Here is a 15,450-nt window from a genome sequence, read left to right on the forward strand (position 1 = left end):
TATTTCCACATAAACTGAACAGTCATGAAGCACTCGTTGAGTTTCAGTACGAGTGTACTTAAAGTCTTTCGTGAACAACAAAGGAAAGCATCAAATCCTCTTATGTGAGAATCTGTAAGTAGCTTATTTTATTTTATTTATTTATTTATTTTTGGTGCACCAATAAAATATTTCTTTATTTCATCCAACTATTCAAATAATCTGTTTTGGAGACACAAGGGAGACGTACAAAATATTAGGTATGTGGTCATAATGTTATATATATATGTATGTTAAGTATATATACCAATCTGGCATAACATTATGACCACCTTCCTAATATTGTGAGGGAGTCCTGTGGTGTCTGGCAACAGGATGTTGTTAGTGGGAGTCTTTGGTTCCTGTGGGCCTCAGTGGATCATCCCACAGTTACTTAATCAGTTTGGGGATCTTGTGAATTTGTAGGCCGGGTCAACACCTTGTACTGTTTTTCATGATTTTTGAGTTGTTCCTTAGCTATAACTAGATAGTTCCTTGTCTCTGCCACTGATGTCAGAGCCTCCAGCTCTGCCCGTACCACAGAGCCTGCCTTCTGTATTAGTTTGTCTAGCTGCCTCCCCAGCACACCACGGTGTAGAGGAGGGCACTGGCAACGATAGTCTGGAAGAACATGTCCAGCAGCTTCCAGCGGATATTAAACGACCTTTGCCTCCTGAGGAAATAGAGCCCGCTCTGACCTTTTTTATATACTGAAATCTATGTTAGCCGACCAGTCCAGTTTGTGATCCAGATGTAGACCTAGCTACTTTTAGGTCTGAAGCACCTCTGCACACTCCCTGTTGATGGGTACAGGCTGCAGGTGGGGCCTGGGTCTCAGATAATCCACCACCATCTCTTTGGTTTTGGCTATATTAAACCGGTGGTTCACGAGATTCTTGTACTCCTGCTCTTCTCCATCTCTGATCGCAGTGTCGTCTGAGAACTTCTACAAATGACTCTGTGTTGTAGTTGAAGTCCGAGGAGAGCGCAGTCCCCTGAGGATGATTGGTGTATTTAGCAACACTCATGAAAACACATGGTTTTGCTTATTACGGGAGGTTGCCTTGCCACTTTTCTGTAGAGGAGGTGTCTTCATTGTCCATTCAGTGTGTTCATTCAGACATGTGTTCTATATTAAACTCAGCCTAGTGCTATTTATAAATATACAGTATTATTATCATTGTGCATTTAATATTAAACTATCCCTTATTCCTTTACTTAAAGATTAATATATATATTAATATATATATGTTTAAAAATGTATAATCAACCAAAGATTTTACGACCCCCCTGTGGTGCCTCCACGGACCCCCTAGGGGTCACGGACCTCCTCTTGAAGACCTACGCTGTAGAGGGTGCAAAGCGCAATGAAAGACAGTGGGGGGAGTCAAACTACTAGTGTACTCGCGTGACTACAGATTAGTTATTACAGCTGTGCTCCAGCGCGTGGACTTCTCCTGACAGGTCAAAGTGCAAAACACAACTGTCCGTGGAGTCGGACGGCCTATCACACTGTGTCAACATGTAAACAGAAACTTTTCAAGCTGCGCCGCTAACTTCCGGCCTTGGATCTTGATACTGTCAGGGACTGCGCCGAGTTGTCTTTAGATATGCCTCAGACAGCAGCTCTGCTCAGCCGCGAAGGATCGATGGATTTCAACAAACTTTGCACTTTTGAAAGTTTTCTGCAGCTCTGGAGCCACTACGGTTACGGGGGCAATTTCCGCGACGTGATCGAGCAGGAGTTCAAGCGGATTAAAGGTAACGATCGCGCACGGTGCGTGCAGCGGTGACGGGAGGCGGGACAGTGGCGGCCGTCTCACCCCCTAAACTCGGCTGCTCTTCTCTTTGCAAACAGGAATAACATATCTGGATCATGCTGCGACTACTCTGTACCCGGAGTCTCTGGTCAGGGACTACTGCCTGGACATTTCAAGGAATGTCTATGGTGAGATAACGTGTATGTGTGTGTATTTATTATTATTATTTTTAAATTTAGCCTGAGAATTCAAACCTTTTAAGACTTTATTTCCCCCCCTGTAGGAAACCCTCACAGTCATAACCCCAGCAGCAGATTGACACATGACACCATGGAGACTGTGAGATACAGGTAAAAGTCTGTGCATGCTCTCTGAAGACTCCATAATGGACCAGCGACTCCTTTACAGTGGTGCTTTCGCCGCAATATAATGAGTTTTAAAACAGAACAATTTCTTACAGGGTATTGCAGCATTTTAACACCACCCCCGAGGAGTACTCTGTTATTTTCACTTCTGGTTGTACCGCCGCGCTCAAATTAGTGGCTGAGAGCTTTCCCTGGAGGCCGGAGACCGAGAGCGAAGCAGGGAGCCTCTTCTGCTACCTCACTGACAGCCATACCTCTGTAGTTGGCATGAGAGGAGTGACTTCTGGCCGGGGGGTTGCTGCCCTGCCCGTCTCCCCGCATGAATTGGAAAACAGGGCAACGGATGAGGCTCAAGGTGAAGATGTTATTTGCCAGACGCCGCACCTCTTCTGCTACCCGGCGCAGAGCAACTTCTCGGGGAGGAAGTACCCCCTCAGCCATGTGGAAGGCATCCAGGCGAGGCGCCTTTACCCAGCGTGTGACCATCGGGGCCGTTGGTTCGTGCTGCTCGACGCAGCCTCTCATGTCAGCTGTTCCTCTCTAAACCTACAGGACTGCCCCGCAGACTTCATCTCCATCTCTTTCTACAAGATGTTTGGCTTCCCCACAGGTCTGGGGGCCCTTCTCGTCCGCAACGCTGCAGCGGGCATACTAAAAAAGACTTATTTTGGAGGAGGCACAGCAGCAGCTTACCTTTCTGGAGAGGATTATTACGTGCAAGCGGCAAACATTTCTGACAGGTAAAGTAATGTACAAGCCTGTCCCAGATATTCTCTGAGAAACCACAATGCTCACAAATGCGGTGCTTTTCTTTCTCCCCGATAAAGGTTTGAAGATGGCACTGTCTCCTTCTTGGACATCATTGCTGTGAATCACGGCTTTGACGCTCTTTACAGGATCACAGGTACTGGCAAACAGAACACGTGCATACATGGAGGATGGCTAAATCCCTCATTTATTGGCAGAAACGGGATGCCGGTCCAGGTTATTCACGATGATAATCAGATTCAGGTTATCACCCTACAGCATCGCCCTCTTTATCCCTTTTCGCCTTCAGGGAGCATGCACAACATCCAGCAGCACACGTTTGGCCTGGCACGCTACACTTACGTGCTGCTGTCAAGCCTTCGCCATGGCAACGGGAGACCAGTGGCTCAGATATACACTAAAGGCCAGTTTGAGAGTCCAATCACACAAGGAGCAATCCTGAACTTCAATCTCATGGATTCTAAAGGGCAGATAATTGGATATTCACAGGTGCACGATATTATTAAGATTCAGTTGTGTTCCGTAGCTGTTTGTGTATTTTTGTGTTAAAGCACGCTTACAGCGAATCCTCTGCTGCCCCCAGGTAGACAGAATGGCCTGCCTGTACAACATCCACGTCCGCACGGGTTGTTTCTGCAACACCGGGGCCTGTCAGTCCTTCCTCGGGATCACCAGCGAGCAGATGAAGAGAAACTTGCAGGTGGGAGATGAAAGCATGGGAAAAATTGTCAAATCCTGTTAAGGGCGCACGTCGGCAGACTAAAACACCGTCTTTCCCTCTTCAAGGCCGGCCACGTCTGCGGAGACAACATCGACCTCGTGGACGGCCAGCCGACCGGATCCGTCCGAGTGTCCTTTGGCTATATGTCAACATTTGAAGACTGTCAAAAGTTCCTGACCTTTGTTGCCGAGTGCTTTGTAGAGAAGCCGGTCACAGTGGACCAGGCGAGGCTACAGGAGCTGGGATCAGCCGCAGCAGCGTCGCAGGGCTCCTGTGAATATCTTTCAATCAAAATCGCTAACAGAGAAATGAATGAAGAAGATGAGGAGAAGCCCACGGAAGCATCACTGAAGGGATTTGGACGCGCCGGCTCAAACAGCCATGGGGAGGCTTATACTCTGACCAACATCTACATTTATCCCATCAAATCATGTGGAGCATATGAGGTTTGAGCACAACTTTCCCTCTCTTCTGTCTCCTCTCTTTTCCTCTCGCTCCACCTGTTTTTGAGTTCACTCTGCGCTGCTCTTTATGCAGGTCCATGACTGGCCTGTGGGACCTCTGGGTTTACGGTATGACAGAGGCTGGATGGTGGTGAATGGAAACGGCGTGTGTCTGAGCCAGAAGAGAGAGCCGCGTTTGTGCCTCATTCGCCCACAGGTCCACCTCCCCGCGAACAAACTGCTCCTGCAGGCGTCAGGTCTGACTCTCTCCGCGGCTCAGTGAAAATAAACACACGGCTTAACGAAAGAAACTTCAATCAGTTTGACTTTCTTCCATAAATGTGTTCAAAGATTGTTGTTTTTTTTTCCCCCTCTCCCATCACCCTGCAGGGATGGATACCATTTCGGTTCCTCTGGAAAATGACACTCGGTTGCGCACAAGCCATCGAGTGTGTCACAGTAAAGTTTGCGGTGACAGGTGAGCTGGCAATGTTAAGACATCTGAAAACAGCCGCTGCCGGAAATATTGTGACACATATCATTTGCTCCGTCCTTTTCTCTCCCGTCAACGCTTTCTGTCAGCGCATTGTTCTGTATGCTACCTTTATTGAGCCGATGGCATTGCGAGACCTCCCTCTGTCAGCTTCTTATAAAATTCCTGCTGCTTACCTTTTTTTTTTTATGGAACAAACAAACAATAAGCAAGAGATGATATTAATCTCCTTTGGCAGATCCCCACATGACAGACTCACGAGTTAAAAAAAACAAAAAGAAGAAGCTATTCATCCTGTGATTCTTGGATTAGATGTCGCACCAAATAGTAGGAGGCATCAGATTTCCCCGAGGGCCTCCTGAATATAATCCTCCTCCTTTCCCCAGGGTGGAGACTGTCGACTGTGGAGACGAGGCTGCGTCGTGGCTCTCAGACTTCCTTGGACAGCCATGTCGCCTGATAAGACAAAGACCTGATTTCACCCGAGAAATGAAGAAGAGGCCAGACGGAGGTACCTGTTTAAGCGTTTCACTTGTTTTGCTTTGCTTTCGGTGTCTTTGTCTGTTGTGTCGGACACCAGCAGCATTAATACTGCACGGCCGTCTTGTCCGTGACCTTCCGCCAGTCACTTCGATTTGAAATTATTACCTAAAAGGAAGTGCTGCAGTGTAATTATGCATGCCAGAGAAGTACAATTTCATTTTGAAATTCTTCTTATGGTGTCAGTGTTGCGATTAGGAGTGTGTGGAAACTTAATGAGCCGACGGAGAAATTGAAAATGTTAGATTGAGATAGTGGCTTAGTGGCTAAAATCAATAGCTGCAACTAAATGGCAAAAAGGGAGAAACGTGCACTATTTAAAACATCCATAAGTCGATACATCATTGTCTACAACTACCTTTCCTGTGGGAGGTTGTGGGGGGCAGGAGCCTTTTCCAGCTGGCATTAGACGAGAGGCAGGGTTCACCGCGGCAGTCATCAGTCTAATATGGAGAGACAAATCACCATTGACACTCGCATGCATTCCTACGACCAATTTAGAGCCACCAATTAGCCTAACATGCGTTTCTTTAAACTGTGGGGGAAAGAAACCCTGCACAGGCTCAAGCAGAAAATGCAGACTCTTCTTGCCAAGTGACCCAAGTAATCATCCTAAAATTAGAGATAAACTAATGTACTCGTAATTAAATCCTAATTGATGGGTGGTATCATGTTGCATGTGCATTCTTGAACAAGCGGATTCTGTATCGACGTCTCCTGCGATACTAGCAAAGGGAACCGATGTTGTGCGTGCCGTTCCTTTCAATGCGGTGCCCGAATTTCCCTTGCAGTGTTTGGCCACAGAGATTTTTCTGCTAATGGTGGGCAGTAGTGGTGTGAGACCGATGTGCATGCTGAGACCCACGCAGTTCACACGGGGGAAAGGTTGTTTTCTGCAGCTGCAATTTACCACTGTTCCCTGAAGGCGTCACATGCAGGCTATCCATCTACGGAGAGACCAGCGTGAGCACAAAGTTAAAAAAAAAACAACAAACTTAACAAAACACAGCAGCATTTGGGATGAACTTCAGCAATAGAAAGATAGAGAGTGGAGGAAAAAGTAAGAAAAACATTTCTTTTGAGTGTCTCTAACAGATCTGTCAAATCTGTTGTATCAGATGAACATCGGTCAAAAAGGGCAACAGTATGTACTGTAGATATACGTTATGTCCCAGGGACTTGTCAGTTGCTGAAGTAACTATCAGCATTGCATCAGTTTTATACTTCTAGTTCAAAGTATAAAGTTGGAAGCTGTGTCTTGATGCATTGTTGATGTCTTGATGCATGCAAGCCTAGCTCCCAGTGTTTTTTGTTTTTTGACTGCAGACACAAAATTAGGACACCTCCACCTTGCACAGTTTGACCAACCTTTCATAAGTCTGTCTTTTGCAAGTCTCCAAAAATCTCCCGGCTTTCAGTCCTTGCTATTCGGTAAGCTCCAAAAATGCTACATTACTTACATCCTTCATTTCCCTGAAGGCAGCGGCTACATCTTTTCATGTAATCCTCTCCGACTGGAAAACGCCCATGTCTTTCATCGCTTGTAATCCTGGCTTTCTTTTGAATATTTGTCTCCAGCGTGAGATACCCCCAAATGACATCCTCAAGGTTATCCTCTCAGGTTTCTGTCCGCTCGAGGCAGAACCACAGGAAACACTGTGCAGCCGCTTATACGGGATGATTAGTTCCCCTCATGACAAGTGAAGTAACCCGCATGAGTGAACTCTTCAATATCTGTAACTGTATTAGGCCTTCGCTGGCTACGTTGCGAATTAATACGCTGAACTGCTTTGTGGTGTTATTAAATTCACAAGAATTCCTGCATAAGTAAGACGAATTGTCTCCTGGTCTTTCATTCACTAGACGAGCCCGTTTCTATCTGAATATTTTATCCATAAACAGTTTCTCTCTATTGTGTAATTACAATATTGTGGTTTATATCGATTTGACAGAACAATCTCATCACAAGGTCCATTTAGTAGCGGCTCTTTTTCAGCATTTCTCAGATCGAAACCCTCCCCCCAGTGCAGATTATTTTATTTTTTGAGTAATTTAAGGACACAAAGATACAAATCACCCAGCACTAACTCACGCACAACGAACTGCGAGTGCCCATTTTGATCAGTGTAGACAGATTTACTTAAGTCACAAATTTTCCACCCTCTGTATCGCTGCACGACCTCCAATTTCCAGACTTTCTGGGGCTGCACTCTGCACAAACTATAAATCAAAATGTTTCTCTCAAATCGAACAAATCGCTGGGGTAATATAACGTCTCTCCCTTTTAGCTTCCACAGCCACGTCCCTCTCCCTGGTGAATGAAGCTCAGTATCTCATGATCAACCGTGCCAGCGTGGAGCACATTCAGGAACTAATGAGCGGCAGGTTCGAACACATGACGTTTTCATTCAAAATGTGTAACGCTCCAGTGAAATAACCGGGATGCGTCAACTCCCGTACATTCACATTACGGCGGATCATTTACACCGCGACGCGAGATAACATGCAATTTCCCCATTCGCTCCTCTCAGGCAGGACGATTCGGAGGGTGATCAACTCCTTGACACACAGAATGTCATTAGTCGCTTCCGAGCCAATTTAGTCATCGCTGGAGTAGAACCATTTGAGGAGGATAATTGGTCACACTTGATTATTGGCAGCGCTCGATTCGTGGTGAGCTGACACTTTGAGATAAATAATGAAATCTTCAAATGGATTTTTATCGGAAATGAACGTGCTTCTCCGTGTGATTAACCCGAAAGGTTGCAGGTCGGTGTGGAAGATGCCAGATGGTTGGAGTAGACCAGGACACTGGGACCAAAACAAAAGAGCCGCTCATGTCTCTGTCTGCCTACCGCAGCGGGAAGGTCAGTCAGAAACAATTACTGCTCCTTCATGGAGATGCTGTGGGTGTGTAGGAGGAGGTAAAAGCGCACACATGTGAAAAGAAAATCAATTTGTCTGTTCTGTTTTTAGGTGACTTTTGGTGTGTACCTGACCCACCAGCTACCGGAGGGCTCCACCGCCGCCAGTGTCCTCTCTGTCGGTTCCCTCGTACAACCTGAGCCACACAGCTCTTGAAGTGGTCATCTGCAACGTCATCTTTATTTATTTAGGCCAATCCTGCACATCCTAAAGATCGCCTTCCACCACAGTCAAATTTTTAACTTGTTACTTTGAACTTTGGGCTTTTTCTCCCCATCTCATAATAATGCAGACGTTGAAACATTAAGTGCACAACACAGCTACGGTTTAAATGAGCTACTGATTGATTCAGGACATGTCAGGCTTGATGCAATAACCCCACCTCACGTTATCTTCCCAGACAGTTCACCCTCCGTCTGTTCCCATGGAGTTTTTTTTTATTTTTTTTTTTATATTGCTATTTATTCCGAACACACCACGGCCGTTACTGCTGCCAGAAATCTAAATCATATATCAGCCTGTAATGGGAAAACAAACCAGAGACTCAGCACATGGGTCCCAGAGTGGCACTGGCCATAATGAGTAATAAGTTCATGTGAAGAAAGAAACGGTAAGGATAGATGAATTTTGGCCACCAGAAATTAAATACTCACATGCCTAAACAGACAGTAGGTGTAACTATTCATCTGGTCTGTCACAGTTTGCCCAGGTAATTATAAAGAGTGGTACGCAGTGGCTGCTTGATTTCTTAAACTTTTTTTAATGCAAAAGATATTCATATACAAATGATATAAATGAATGCTGTAGTTGGACGAGGCTGATAATGGTACTGGGTGATTGAAACAAAAGCCATAGACTGACACAGTGAGTCTGCAGAAAAGCTTCAGTGCCCAATGGCACACATTCCTCAAGTTGCTTGAACTCTACAGGAGGCTATGAACACCATTCTCTCAAAAAATATTACCCCATGTGCTGTTTTTATAGGCTTCGGGATATGATTCACGTCACTTCTGTGTTCATCAAACCTTTCGGCGACTCAATCAATCTGTTTTATTTTCCACCGTTAATATGTCATCCATCCCAAACTCATACTGGTGGTCACAATCTGTTGCTGTGAAGTTACCAATTGTTTTCAATCTGCAATTGTATGTATTGTATGCTATTTATGATTAATTTATTTTATTGTGAATTATGCTGATAATTTGTATTGATTTCATGAACCAACTGAATGCATGGCACTGATTTGTAAAATAAATAAATGTTATATTAATAAATTTCAATGACTGACAATCTCAGTATTATGACCACCTACCTATTATTGTGTGAGTCTCCCATGTGCCTCCAAAACAGTTGTGACTCATCATTTTTAGTGGGGGACCTCTGGGTCCTATGGGTTGAGGGGAGGGACCTCTGTGGATCATCCCACAGATACTTAATTAGTTTGGGATCTAGTGAATTTGGAGGCCAGGTCAACACGTTGTGCTGTTCTTTTTTAGTTGTCCCTAAACCGCCTGCGTCAGGCTGCATCCTGCTGGAGACGGCTGCTGCCATGGAGTTTTCATTGCTCTTGCGTGGGGATGCTTGATCTGGTCTAGGCGGGTAGTACATGTCTAAGTAACATCCACACGAATGCCGGGTGCAAAAGTTTCCCAGCAGAACAGTGAATTGTTGCAAGATGGTCCAATGTTATTTACTTCACCTATCAGTGGTCATAATGTTGTGGCTGATCAGTGTTTGATGGCAATTATCCTTTAAAATATCAATATATGACAGATATATCACTGTAAATCATTTTGATAAACAGTAGGTTAACTACTTCATCAACATTTAAGCTAAATGTGTCATGTGTTAATGATAGTAATGTGTCCATTTGGATCGGATATTAGATTTTTCTCTACACTAATATAGTAGCACACATAATGTCGATTTGTAAAAGTATGTTTTTATATCTGATCATTTTCAATTCCAGGCAACGACACAACAAATATATCAAGTATTTTGGATAATTACATGAAATAAAGGTTGCACACAGTACAATAAAGTTTGTCTTCATTTAAATTAAATATTCAGCGTGTACTATTTGGTGGAAAATGAAAAAATAAACCTAGACAAAATGTATGTGATCAACATTTTCGTGATTGTGGCTAAATTTCGTATTCACTGTTCCAAATTTGCTAACCAACGAACATATATTATAGTTTGTTTTAAAGCCATATTGATTTCCTATTTAGAAAATATTGAAAAACAAGAAACAAGAAGTTTGTGTGAAACATATAACATTGTCTGAACTCGGATTCCCCCTTTTTTTGTTTGTTTTTGGTTAAAAAATAAACAAAAAAACAATAAAGTTGTCGTGTTGTATTTAAGGTGGCGTCATTATTAACACTTAGTGCGTTTATACTAAACCAATGAGCGGTTCCACCTTAACAAATCCCGGTGCCGCCTTGTCCGTTTAAACTGAACTTTGGACCATTTGAAGCTACTAAAACTAAACCAGACGTTTGAACTAACCCCGAGTTCATTTCTGCTTTTCAGTAAAAGTTACCTACGTGAAAAAATGAAGAGGAGGGCCGTTAAAGAGAATGAGTCATTCTCGGACACCAGCGGAACCTCGGAGGCTGTCAGAGCCCAGAAGAAGGAGGGGACACCGTGAGTTACCGTAGCTAGGTAGCTAACTGGCTGATTAGCTCAACTGAAGATATGCAAATCTCGATGCCACTTTTTTTTTGGCAGCTTCATTGCTGAATGAGACATGTTAGTGAAGGTTGAAGTCACTCTCTGCACTTGCTAAGAGACATATGTATTATTTTATTTACTGTAGATATTTTTGAAACTGTTTTTGTAGGAAGTTCAGGTTTGCCATATATGCTAAATTAACTTAGTGACACCCTTGAAACCTGGCTTGTAGCTTGATAAATGTACGTTGACATAAACAAATAATAAAGTTAAATTTAGATCTAAAAGTGGGCTATTCAATAATATGTTATTCTTTGTTAGATATGCAAAGTTAATGAGTGACTAAACAATAAGATAGTTCTTAAACAGTAATCAAAACATTTTTATCATTGCTATTAGATAGTTAAACATCACAACATTATAATCTAAATAAATACTTATCTAAAATACTTGATCAGAATGAGCAGAGGGGTTGTCCAATAAACCAAAGGTTGCATTACATCACAGTATAGTTGTGTGTTCATTGTTGTCATTTTTCCTTATTTTTTTTTTTTCTTTTTCTTAGAAAAGACCTGGACAGTCTGATGGCTTGGGGACTAAATTACTTCTTATACGTTTCCCTCCAGTGGTGCACAGAGATCAATCTCCAACTAAAAGGGGCTCCTCTGCCTGATTAGAGAGTTAATGGAGGGGGTGGGATTTATTGTCCATTAATTGGCATTAGTCTAAATAGCATCCTTTTTTGTCTGCTGTTGCCTCCGGGGAGTAAAGTTGTACTCCAATGACGGCCTGTGTTCTTGATTAGATCATTTAGTCCTTTTCTACCGTATTAAAGTTTCTACATAAATTCTGCAGACTGGTAGGCACATACGTGGATAAACTTGGTACAGGCCAGTGGGCTGAAGCCGTACATTCCCGTGGACATCTGCTGCACCGCGTTCACTTCAGTGCTTCTCTGAGGGAGGTTTTTGGAGATTTTTATTTCTCAGATTTTGCCTGAATGGAGCTGCAGGTGGTTCTTTCATTCACACCCGCTCACCCTCCTCCTGTCACTCGATACTTCGCTACACTTTTGCGAAATCATCCAGGACTGCTGCGACTAAAGTCATATACTAACTGCTGTTAATAAACATGTAATTTGGACTTTGTCTTGACTTGAACCGGGTAGGTTTAATTACCAACTTTGGAAAACTGGACTAGTGGTTAGAAGTGGACTTAGCTGCTTCAAATACCCTCTACATTTAAGTCAGATGGTCCCTTGAGCAAGATGTGTGCTCACAGCTTGTCATCAAAACTTCGTTAATCTAGTAACTAGTTTAGTTTTAACAAGTATAGTTTCTTGTGGAGCCCTGATATTCATTGAATTAGCTCCAATGTGTAAAATAATTGGTCAGAAGGTTCAGTAGTTTTCTCTTTCTGTTTTCAGGTCCCACCGGTTGCTAAAAAAGGGCTTACTGGCCCTCTTTGTTATCTTCATTGTGGTGCCCGTCTCGCTGACAGGGCTTCCACAATTAATCCAGCACGTTGTTTACACTCACAGACGTAAGTGAATGCCCCATCTGCCTCTTGAAAGTACTGTAAATCCCCAGGTTGCTCACTAAAAAAAAAAGGCCCACCTCTCTTCTTTTTCTGTTTGTAGTCAGGGTGCCCTTCTTTGTTGACCTTAGCCAGCCTGCTGATCTCTCCCTTAATCACACCATCAACATGTACTTAACATCAGAGGAAGGCATTTCCCTCGGCGTGTGGTGAGTATAAGCCAAGTTAAACCATTTTTTACTTTCCCTAGCGTAGATGTAAAAAAGCTAAAACCAAAGGACAGTTCTTGTTTCTTAATGATACGTCAGTTGTATCTGTAAGCGTTGCATTGATTTCGGACTGTCCAAGGCACACTGTCCCTGAAAGTCAGTGGAAAGAGGCGCAGGGGAAGGATTTGGCCTGGTACCAGAAGACTTTAAGCAATGGGAGTCCAGTTTTCATATATCTTCATGGCAACACAGGCACAAGGTATGATAAATAATGCATTGGTGTTATAGTTGGCCCCTGAAGATGCAGGGAATAAAAGTTGTGCACAGCTAGAAATGTTTGTTGTGTTGCTTTATTGACTTGTGTCTTTTTTTTTACTTATTCCAACAGGGCAGGCCCCCATCGGGTGGGTGTGGTAAAAGTAAGTGGTCACCTACAAAAACACAGTAATCTTTCGGGGGTCTGATGAACGAGTATTGGTTGTCATTTTGGTGACAAATAAGCATTATGTGTTGACAGGTATTGAGTGCACTTGGCTACCATGTGCTGGCTCCTGACTACAGAGGTTGGTGCAAATGAAGATTTATGACGCTCCTCGTAAACATACATTCCACCTATATGCTTCTTTGCCTCCACATTATTGCAATGCACACTCTTCTCACAGTGATTTAATGTCATTTTCAGCCGTATAATCGCTTTAGATTAATGTGATTGTGCTTGATGAGTTGTTAGGCAGTCTGAAGATGATGGTTCAGTTTCAGGTCAGCCTTGTGTGCAAGTTTTTATTTTACTCTGTGTGCCACCTTGTGGCGGTGAAGAGCAATGATCTGTCATTGAGCTGTAGCTAAAACTGAGAAACTGGCAGGTTTTGGAGACTCCTCCGGGGAGCCGACTGAGCCTGGTCTGACCACTGATGCCCTCTACTTGTACAAGTGGGTCAAAGCACGCTGTGGAAACAGTCTGGTCATCATCTGGGGACACTCTCTTGGTACTGGGTCAGTAAGAAAAGCATTTTACCAAAGTGAAAACTGTTTTGGATGTATAGTGCACACTCCCGATTTTAATTTTAATATACAATTTCTGCAATATTTACTTTTTTTTAATGAGAGGCAAACAAGTGAATGAAAACTGCTTCTCTAAGCAATATACCTGTTGTAATTAGCTTCTGTTTTTGTACTCCTTTGTCATTGATATTCTAACAACATACCTGACTAAAATGCATTGAGGACTTAAATGATTTTAATAAACCCGTAGCTACATTAAGCTGACCAACATCAGGAATAGCTGACGAACTAAAGATGTTGCTCTGTGCTTCTATGCAGCGTAACCACTAACTTTGCGGTGAAACTGGTCGAGCAAGGTAAGTATATCCACCAGTGAAATTTGCAAATAGAACTAAGGAGGCACGATTTCACTCCCCTAATACCGTCACCGCTTCCTCTTCTTCTTTCCAGGTGTGGTTTTGGATGGTGTCATTCTGGAGGGGGCATTCAATTCAGCTCGACAGAAGATTCCAGTTCATCCTTTCATTTGGGTCACTCATTTATTCCACCACTTCTGATATTCATTTCGTGTTTGCTGCCGTTGCTTGATCACGCATAACTTTGCAATGTTTTCTACCTTTCACTTTTAAAGTATTACTGGACCTACCCGGGTATTGGGTACTTTTTCTCAGAGCCATGGGCGGAAAATAAGGTTGTCTTTCCAACGGAGGAAAAGTAAGCCAGCTAACTATCAAATATTGGTTAGCCAATAATATTGTTATTGCTATTAAAAATGCAATGACTTGATTTGTTACTCTGCAGTTTGAAGAAGATGAAAAGCCCAATCCTTTTCCTTCATTCAGAGGACGACCACATGGTTCCCATCCAGATTGTTCAACAGGTGTTGTTGGCACATTCAAAATACTTTTCCTTTAATGTGAACTGAGGCAATGACTTCTTTTTTTTTTTTTTATTACAGCTATAACCGTCTGCCTCCTCTAGGATTATTTTTGTTTAAGGTCAATTAAACTTTCTTAGTTATACTCTCACAGATGTATGAGGTAGCAGCGAGTGCCCAGAATGCCGAGCGAGTCAAGCTGGTGACGTTTGACGGTTCTCTGGGATATCTACACAACGGCTTGTACAGAGACCCTCACCTGCCTGACATCATAAAGTGAGAAAACATTTCACTGATAATGCTCAATGCGATTATACTCCGCTGTAGTGGTTTTGTTTGCACATCATGAATTCTGCTTCATAAAGTTGTCTCCTTTGCAGGAAGTTTGTGCTGTCGTTGTAAAGTTGGACCTCATCATCGGAGGCAGAACGCTGATTTCAGTTTATCACATGCTCTATATGTGTCGAACCCGTGATTGACTTTAATTGTTTATATTTTTATGAATCCACTCTTTTCAATGTATTGTATTAAGAGGATTTGTTCAGGTTAATCGTTTTTACTATTAACTGGTAATTAGGCTTTATCACCCCACAGCAGTAAATGCCCCCTCCTGTTGTGTGGGGACAAAGCTCATCTACTGTTTAATACCGGATAATCGGTTTGTTAAACTGTGTTTAAGTGTCATTTTCAAGGAGGGCAGCTAAAAAAAAAAAAAAACATTCCTTGTTGTTCTGTCACATTACATTTTACAATTGTTGAGCTTTCGAACAAGTTTAAATAATCTCTGTTCTCAATTAAAAAAATAATGTTATGGAACATTCTGTTTGCTGCATGTTTGATTTGTCTTTTCAGAATAAAACAAAACACTGACATATTTCCCATATCCACCTACACATCACCATTCAGAAGTTCATTCATTCATTTTCTGGCAGCTGTCACCCTGGACAAGTCTCCAGTCTATCGCAGGCTAACACAGAGAGACAGGAACCATTAGCATCACCAATGAACCTAATCTGCAAGTGTTTGGATGGTCGGAGGAAGCCGGAGAGAACCCACACAGACACAGAAAGATCCCAGTCAGCCAATGGATTCAAACCCAGAACCTTCTTGAACCACA

The 15,450-nt window shown here is 43.0% G+C and overlaps 2 protein-coding genes across 3 annotated transcripts; both read left to right on the plus strand.

Annotated features, from left to right (window-relative positions):
- Window positions 1-1,448: 1,448 nt before the first annotated feature.
- On the plus strand, window positions 1,449-9,328 carry mocos (molybdenum cofactor sulfurase). Of its 2 annotated transcripts, none has more exons than XM_047602186.1 (15): window positions 1,449-1,779; window positions 1,877-1,966; window positions 2,062-2,128; window positions 2,239-2,883; window positions 2,971-3,047; window positions 3,201-3,400; window positions 3,495-3,611; window positions 3,698-4,078; window positions 4,170-4,332; window positions 4,466-4,553; window positions 4,955-5,079; window positions 7,397-7,493; window positions 7,640-7,781; window positions 7,871-7,975; window positions 8,085-9,328. In XM_047602186.1, the coding sequence occupies exons 1-15, from the start codon at window positions 1,629-1,631 to the stop codon at window positions 8,187-8,189; spliced, it is 2,553 nt and encodes an 850-aa protein (XP_047458142.1). In that variant the 5' UTR covers window positions 1,449-1,628; the 3' UTR covers window positions 8,190-9,328. The 2 variants fall into 2 exon arrangements, with proteins under 2 accessions (XP_047458142.1, XP_047458143.1); XM_047602187.1 differs by having other exon boundaries at window positions 1,758-1,779; window positions 1,877-1,978.
- Window positions 9,329-10,467: 1,139 nt separating this feature from the next.
- On the plus strand, window positions 10,468-15,149 carry si:ch211-117n7.7 (Monoacylglycerol lipase ABHD12-like). The gene is made up of 13 exons (XM_047602212.1): window positions 10,468-10,682; window positions 12,136-12,251; window positions 12,349-12,454; window positions 12,594-12,713; window positions 12,843-12,873; window positions 12,972-13,017; window positions 13,318-13,447; window positions 13,775-13,812; window positions 13,907-13,986; window positions 14,088-14,170; window positions 14,258-14,336; window positions 14,488-14,609; window positions 14,714-15,149. Exons 1-13 carry the CDS (start codon window positions 10,591-10,593, stop codon window positions 14,733-14,735), a joined length of 1,065 nt encoding a protein of 354 aa, XP_047458168.1. The 5' UTR covers window positions 10,468-10,590; the 3' UTR covers window positions 14,736-15,149.
- Window positions 15,150-15,450: the final 301 nt, after the last annotated feature.

This window comes from Mugil cephalus, chromosome 13 (genome assembly GCF_022458985.1).
Source record: "Mugil cephalus isolate CIBA_MC_2020 chromosome 13, CIBA_Mcephalus_1.1, whole genome shotgun sequence".
Taxonomy (NCBI): Eukaryota; Metazoa; Chordata; class Actinopteri; order Mugiliformes; family Mugilidae; genus Mugil; species Mugil cephalus.